The sequence below is a fragment of the Sinohyriopsis cumingii genome, chromosome 17 (genome assembly GCF_028554795.1).
Source record: "Sinohyriopsis cumingii isolate HCF-2022 chromosome 17, ASM2855479v2, whole genome shotgun sequence".
In the NCBI taxonomy this organism is placed as follows: domain Eukaryota; kingdom Metazoa; phylum Mollusca; class Bivalvia; order Unionida; family Unionidae; genus Sinohyriopsis; species Sinohyriopsis cumingii.
In genome coordinates, this window is record NC_142977.1 from 16,385,203 (window position 1) to 16,393,904 (window position 8,702).

General features: G+C 35.1%; 1 protein-coding gene across 2 annotated transcripts in view; it reads right to left on the reverse strand.

Annotated features, from left to right (window-relative positions):
• The window catches only part of LOC149777814 (F-box/WD repeat-containing protein 5-like), a 28,195-nt gene extending 25,177 nt beyond the window's left edge, over positions 1-3,018 (reverse strand). For both annotated transcript variants that reach the window (XR_016415470.1, XM_089938878.1), the window contains exon 1: positions 2,895-3,018. Coding sequence is in view for 1 of the 2 variants with exons in the window: in XM_089938878.1 (XP_089795004.1) it covers positions 2,895-2,907 (13 nt within the window). In the remaining variant the exon portion in view is untranslated. The remainder of the gene's footprint in view (positions 1-2,894) is intronic.
• Positions 3,019-8,702: the final 5,684 nt, after the last annotated feature.

Genomic DNA, 8,702 nt, shown 5'->3' on the forward strand with positions numbered 1-8,702 from the left:
GGGAACTACGGTAACGATTTTATTCTTCGTGTATATTTCTTTTAGTTCGGACAGATTCATATAATGAAAGATTGTGTCATAGAATTGATGTCAGTTGATTAAAACCGTATCTCTGTAACATACAGAAAGTGCAAAATGTATCTTTCTGACATGTGTACACCTACATGATGACAGTAGAACTGACTACTAACTTATTTTATTTTACTCCCACCATCCCCTGGAGCAGTAGAAACTGATTGTACACGTATCATTATGTCGTGAGGAGATCCCAGACACTGAGAACGAAGGCAGGAGTAACGAAAAGGTACACGTCAAGACGGTCATAAGATGAAAACAATACCCATAATGATATATGAGCTTTCGGAAAACAAGGTGATCCAATACAGATAATGATATGGATACATAAAGAGACTGTAAGAATCTACATTTTGAGAAGCTACAAATGAGCTAGAATTCTAAACTGTCACTCATCTGAACTGTCACTCATCTGAACTGTCACATTTTCAGCTCAAATTTTTATGTTTTCAAACTAAAGCGCGATATGCAAAGCCGATTATTCTTATCGATCCAAAGGGAATTCGTGTGTTAGTAGTGCTAGAGTAACAAAAGCGCTGATCTAAATTATTTTAACGGTTTAGATAGCCATTACTGTTCAGACATGGTGTTCACAAGACTCCAAAACACCCAAAACTAGGCAATGCAAAATGTAGAAATGTCTTCTGCATTAAATTTAAGTTATTGCCCATAATGCTCTATTTGGGATATTGCATTGATTCACCCGTAGTAAAGTACTAGAAAGGTTTTGAAATGAAGAAAGAATGAAGAAATTCTCCACTTTTCAGCTGTTGGTAAATAACCCATTTCTTACTAAACTTATATACGAAACATGCCTCTAGTGAGACTGTCGTAATTAAAATCACACTTTAAATCCAATAAGAATCAAAAATATATTGCAATCTTATTCGAGAAATGAAGCAGATGTCACATACAGCAGTTTAAAATGAATCGTTTTATAAATTCGTTCAATATGAGTGATTAGACATCGCTGGGACCTTGCTTCGACGAAGTCAAAAATCAAAATCAAAAGAGGCTATCGTAAATTTTAATATTTACGGATGATCCACTTTAAAAACTGCTTACAGGTTAAAAAAAAACGAAAAGATACTAAAGTATCAATAAATCATACAGTTACAAAGACTTGGATTCCTTTAGAATATTTGGCGTATGAACAGGTTCAATGGATTCAACCAGATCAAATTCTTTGTCCTCCCTGACTCCATGGATTTCCACGTATTGTTGTCCCATATGGTTTGACAGATCAAGAGAGAGAGAGAGAGAGAGAGAGAGAGAGAGAGACAGACAGACAGACAGACAGAGAGAGAGAAGAGTGTGAGAGAGAAACAGAGCGATCAAAGGGAATGTACAATCGACTGACGTCTGACGATACATGCTATACAATCGACTGATGTCTCACAACACATAACATACAATCGACTGATGTCTCACAACACATAACATACAATTGACTGATGTCTCACAACACATAACATACAATCGACTGATGTCTCACAACACATAACATACAATCGAGTGACGTCTCACAACACATACCATACAATCGACTGATGTATGATGACGGCACATACCATATAGTCGACTGATGTCTGACGACACATACCATACAATCAACTGATGTATGACGACACATATCATACAATCAGCTGACGTCTTACGACACATACTATACAATCGACTGACGTCTAACGACACATGCCATACAATCGACTGATGTATGACGACACATACCATACAATCGACTGACGTCTTACGACACATACTATACAATCGACTGACGTCTAAAGACACATACCATACAATCTACTGATGTATGATGACACATACCATATAATGGACTTAAGTCTGACGACACATACCATACAATCGACTAACGTCTAACGACACATACCATACAATCGACTGATGTATGACGACACATACCATATAATGGACTGAAGTCTGACGACACATACTATACAATCGACTGACGTCTAACGACACATACCATACAATCGACTGATGTATGACAACACATACCATATAATGGACTGAAATCTGACGACACATACCATACAATCGACTGACGTCTAACGACACATACCATACAATCGCATAAGGTCGACTAACCTTAAGTCTAGAAGAGCTACATATAATGGTACGGTTACAGATAATGGTACGGTTACAAATAATGATACGGTTATCAGGCAAAGTGGTCAATGGAATTCAAATTCGCATGACACAACGTAGGAGGTAATCATAAACGCTGACTTTCAAAGACAGGAATCTAACCTATATTATCCAAATAATAGTACTCAGGCACCTGAACACCGGGCGAAGAAAATAACAGTGCCCAACAAAATACGGTGATCTGACCAAACAACTTCGTAAAGTCAGGAAAACCTATAGTGTATTGTGGTATTTGGAGCAATAATATACTTGTAGACAAGCTATAAAAACACAGAATATAACATAATACATACTACACAAAACTACTGTCATCTGAAAGGCACGAATACTACGTATTCTTTCTATAATACATTTCAATCTTAGTACAGAAAACTGGCAACGCATTGGTAACCAGGATCACGGTTTTCCACCCATAAATCACTATCAGTAACTTACATGGATATATGCTCAGGCATTAACTAATAATACTGTATTTGTCTTAAATGCATTACAAAATATTTCAAAATACACACAGTTTACGTTTTGAGCACAATATATAGTGTCACCTTCGATTTGTATACCTAAGAGTACGGTATGTTGTTTACCGTTTACAAACAAACTATAATCCAAACACAATGAATTACTATAAACAAATGTACAAACATATTTACCAGCTGAAGCCATGAATAAATGATCTTTTTGTATCTGGTAGTACTTCCACAAGGTACAACAACCTTCAGAGACAAAACGTTTGTTTACATGCTGCCGTTATAAGGAACGGTGGCGAAGTCAATTATGTTCGTATTGATTTACATCCGTAATAAACGGAAAGCGTTCTATACATGTACATTGCAACATCGTCACGAGACAAACGCCATGTGGAATCGGGTCACAATTAAGACTTCCAGTTCAGTACCCACGAATGTAGTTGTATTCTATTTTTAGAACATTTTTTTCTCTCATTTTGGTGGTGATACAAGAGTTTTATTTATGCATTTTTTGTAGGGATTTAAAGGTAGCTGTTTATTTTTGATAATATGAGCTCCGGGTGTTGTTGTCTGTGTGTATTTCGGCGACAGTGCACAGTGAGTAATAAGGCTTTGGTGGTGATCCGGAAGTGAAATGTGTGTTCTTTTTACATGCTGCTATGTTGACAGTCCAGCATCTAAAAAAGAGTAGGTCAACCATGGACGAGAACTTCACCGTGAAGTCATCTTTGAAGGTATTTTAGATTAACGTATGATATGTATTGATTGTCACACAGTGGAAAGGTCAGTACTGAGAAACAAATGCAGAGAACATAGAGTAAAATTAATTGTGTTCTATGTCCATGTAAGAATACCGTAAATCCTAGGTAATGTATACAGCAGATAGGTATGTTTGGTGACTTGTACATCCATGTGAAATACCATAATAATCGGTCCTCTGGCTATTTTAAATTTCGCGGATATGGCTGTTACCAATTACCAGTATGCGTCTAACGTGTACGCAGCTTTGTTCCGGAAAGATTTGCATGCAGCAAAATTGCACATGTTTATGATGAGGTGACATTCTACCCACATATCGACCATCAGTATCAACACGGATTGGTGGTGGTATGGGCGGATTTATCGAACTAGCCATGAAGGTGATAAAAGTATTAAAGAGTTTATGCTTCACGATTCTGACCGGTAAACTATATGATTGTGAATTAAAGGTTTGGAAAATGTGTTCTAGATGAAAACGCTTCGCACCAGCCCAGAATCTCGACTGATCCATTAAAAAAACTTGATATGTGAAACAACCAACACTTTTTTCCTGGATTCGTCAGAAAAAAAACTTACTAGCGCATTCAGGAATTAAAAACAAGAAGCCAACAAGTTTGACCAAGTTATATATATATATATATATATATATATATATATATATATATATATATATATATATATATATATATATATATATATATCTGCAATTGAGTTCATGAGTTGCAGTGTATATTCCTTGGCAAACCAAAATAAACTTCCGAAGCAATTGCCTGTAATATCTAGTTAATATCATTTCTTTACTTGTATTTTCTTCAAAAATAAAATATGTGATACACCCATATTAATTATTGAATCTCATAATAAGAATAATAATTTAAGTGTTTTATAAATTACATTATGACATTAGTGTGTTTGATCCGTGTTGTTCAATGCAACTTATTAGGAATCTAACTTAATCTACATAAATGTAGTTCAAACTTCTTTTCATATGTTCAAAGATACACTTTAGAAGCTCGTTCACTTTGAAGAGAACGAACACTTTTGTCAACATGGCATATATTGTCTGTTCCATGGAAATAACAAATGGTTGTATTGATACGTATGTGTTCTTAGATTTCTTATTTGCTGAGTTCTTTAATGGTAGCAGTAGAATTGTTGTCCGAAAATGTTCTATAAGTGCGCAGGATATTATTCTGGAAAACCACGAAAATTGTCACCTATACATGTAGTGTCGTAATGTATATTTTATGGTTAAGATTTTAGTAGCTGAGATATATCAGCTCCTATTATGCCCTATTTTGTGATTACTTTTACGACAAAGGTAACTTATGAGAGCGTTTAATGAGAAATCATAACACTAGCGTGAAGGAATTTGCATAGCGAAATCAGCTACATGCTATTAATTTTCAGAATACAATTATTATCCTTCCTTAACACAACTACTTCACCCTTTTTGGCGCGCAATTGGTTTACAAATAATTACTCGAGTTTCACAGTCTGTATTGCCTCACCTGTTTCTGATGGCTAACGGCTCTGTTCCGCCTCTGTGCCCTTGTTTCATTTTCTTTAAAACGAATTCGAACACCGCCATGTTAATTATTTTATCCTCGATAGCCACCGAGAAAAGTTTACGAATTGTATTGAGACTAATTTGTGTAACAAATTCAAAGTAAAGACATATTCGTGAATGTAGTTATGTTGACATTATTTTGCTACAAAACGAGAGAGATGCTGCTGTCGATATAGTCTCGACAATACTTTCGATTGGTGAACCTATAAACAGGTGTCGTGGCTGTGATGACTACCACGTAAAGGCCATCAATTGCTGCCGCGGCAAACCCACAAATAGCATGTACAACAACATACTCTTATGTTGCGTGTTTAGGTTCGAATAAACAGTAACAAAAGAAAGAGTGAAAACAACAAGCTTTGAACAATTTAGCAAATAATTTATTTCCCTGGAAAAACACTATAAAAAATGAATATAAAACAACTTACAGTTTTAAGAATCAAATCCAAAAATAATCCAAGAATAATCCACGAATTAAATTTTAGAAGTCCTAATAATGAAATGTTCTAATGAATTCAAGTTAGAGTCCCGATGAAGAATCAAAAATGGAAGGTGATGACGTAAACTGTAGTCCGTATGATGTTGTATCGTCAACAGTTCTTTTTTATTCCACAGTCAATAATATTCCGGTGTTTGAATTTCAGAATAAAATTTAAATAAATGTCTTTATCCAAGAATTCTGTATGAGAATTCAAATACTTTCAGGAAAAAGAATTAATCTTTTAGAATCCAAATAATTCGAATAAAAATTTGAAATGTAATTCCCAAACTGGTCACAAACACACACTTTTCAGCGTAAAGAAAAAGTCCTAAATGAGAAATATCTCTAAAAACAATGATTATACGGTAACTTGAAACGCAAAACAGATTCTCGGATAAGGGTCACGTGACCACATTATAGAATGATTTAGAAAATATCTACAAGTCGAATGGCATGTAGCACAGTACAGCCTCGATTTCACCACCACCATTCACACATCAAAATGAATCAAATAAGAAGTTGTTTACTTGACAACCAATCATGGCCAGCAACTAAGTAAAAAATAAAAACAGTGTTTCTGAAAAGATTTTCTGGAAAATATCTAATTCCTAGTAAACAAAATTACATTATATTCACATGTAATGAAATCAAAAAAATGTAAAACTTACAAACAAACAATTAAATTAAATCAAATATACATAACACTTCCCCCATAAAGAAAAAAGATTTATGTGATAAAGCTTTCTTTTTACCATAGATTAATTATAGATAAGGTTTTAAAAAATAGCTATAATACTACACACAGTCTACATGAAATAATACATTGTTATACACGGGTAAGTGCTTCTGCTATTAAATTATTTTTCCCTTGATGTGTCTGATGTCAAGATCATATTCCTGTAACAACAAACTCAACCTTAGTGTCTTTGATTTTTATTTTTCATCTTGCCGATGAAAGTAAGTGGGCTGTGGTCACTAAACACAATAATCGAAGAAGGACCTGAACTAATGTAAACTTCAGACTGTTGTAATGCCAATATCAAAGCCAAACATACCTTCTCGATTGTTGAATAATTTCTTTGGTGCTTATTTAATTTCGTAGAAAATTAGTACCCTGGATGATCAATACACTTTTTATCTTTTTCAATAAAAACTACTCCAACCCCACATTACTTGCATCAACAGACAATTTAAAAGATGGGCTGAAATGTGGAGCTGTAAAAACTGGCGCGCTTTTAAGTATGGCTTTCAACTTGTCAAAAGCCTCTTGACATTTTTCAATCCAAAGGAACTTGTTTTTCTTACTCAATAAATTTGTCAGGGGTTCATCAGTTTTAGATAAATTGGAACAAAATTTTCGATAGTATCCAGCCATACCTAAAAATCGTATCAGTTGTTTTTTTATTTACAGGCGCAGGGAATTCAGCATATATTGGTTTAACTTGTCCCTGTCCCATGATATGTCCTAGAACAGTTACACTAGCACGGCAGAACTCACTTTTGGATAAATTGTCAAACTTGCATCTGTGAGTCTGTCAAAAAATGTTCTGCATTGTTGTTAAATGTTCTTTCCAGCTGTTGTTGTAGATGATGACATCATCGATGTAAGCATTACAATTGTCAAGACCAGAGGTAATCATATTCATTAGACGTTGAAAAGTACTTGGTCACCCTTTTATCCCAAACGGCATTACTTTAAACTGATAAAGTCCATCTGGAGTCACGCATGCCGAAATTTCCTTTGCTCCTTCCGTTAGTGGAATTTGCCGAAATCCTTTCTTAAGGCCAAATTCGGTGACATACTTGGCATTTCCGATCTTATCAATACAGCCATCGATTCTTGGTAATGGGAATCAATCTGTTTTTGTAACACTATTCACCTTCTTATAATCGGTGCACATACGAAACGTTTTATTTGGTTTTGGAACAAGTATGCATGATGAACTCCCGTCACGTTTACTGGGCTCTATAAAATCATTCTCCAGCAAATACTGAATTTCTTTTTTCAAGTATTCCTGTTTGAGAGGGTTCATCCTGTATGGGTGTTGTTTCACAGGTTTGAAATTTGCAATTTCAACGTCATGGAAAATTTTGTTCGCTCTTGTAGGAACATCTGGAAATAAGAGCTCATATTCAAATAATAACTGTTTAAGTTCATTTCTTCCTTGCACATGTAACTGTGAAAGTTTCTGGTCCAGATCTTTTATAATTTCTGAATTCCGAAGATTTGTCACTCCATTATCAGTAGAATCCAATGATTTTCCTTCATTTAAATCTTCACTGAGTGGGATAGGTCCAACTAAATTAATTGCACATTTAACCTGGCTATCTCTTTCAATATACTGGTACTCCTATAATTTATTTAGATCCCAGGAGCACTAATATTATAATTTAACTCATTCATTTTCTTCTTAACTTTGTAAGGGCAGTAATATCTAAACTGAAGAAAATTTTGAGAATGAGCAAGAGAGACAGAACTCTATTACCAGACTCAAAAGTTCTCTCCACTGTAGTTCTGTCAAACCATAATTTCACTTTTGACTTTACTGCTGAATGTCAAATTCAAGCATAATGGGCTGGAAAGTTCCAGACCTAAAATTTGACCCTTGACCCGATTGGTCACGTTTGGGAAGGCCAAACTGAGTAAAAACTGTATCAAAGTTTTAAATATTCCTCAAAGGTATTGCCTCTGGAAACCTTGTTGACGCACACATAATGGTCAACAGGTATTGGTTACCTGACTTGTTCTTACGTAAGGGACCAACACAGTCTACCATAATTCTACTAAATGGTTTGTCAAAGGCAGCAATAGGTTGTAGATGCGCCTTAGGTATCTTCTGATTGGGTTTTCCTACCATTTGACAAGTATGACAAGATCTACAGTGTGTGCAAACATCACTTTTGATTTTTGGCACATAAAGGTGAGTCAAGATCTTGTAATAAGTCTTATTAATCCCTAAATGACCAGCCAAAGGAGATTCATGGGCCAGACTAAGTATTTCCTGTCTGCAAGGTTTTGGAACTATAATTTGATAGTTCATTGACCACTCATCACCAGCAGGTACCTCTGGAGGTCTCCATTTTTTTCATAAGAATTCCATTTTTAATGAAATGACAGGAACTTTAGTGGCTTCAGTTTCACTAATGGCCCTTTGAAACAAACAGGGGATCTCAGGATCTT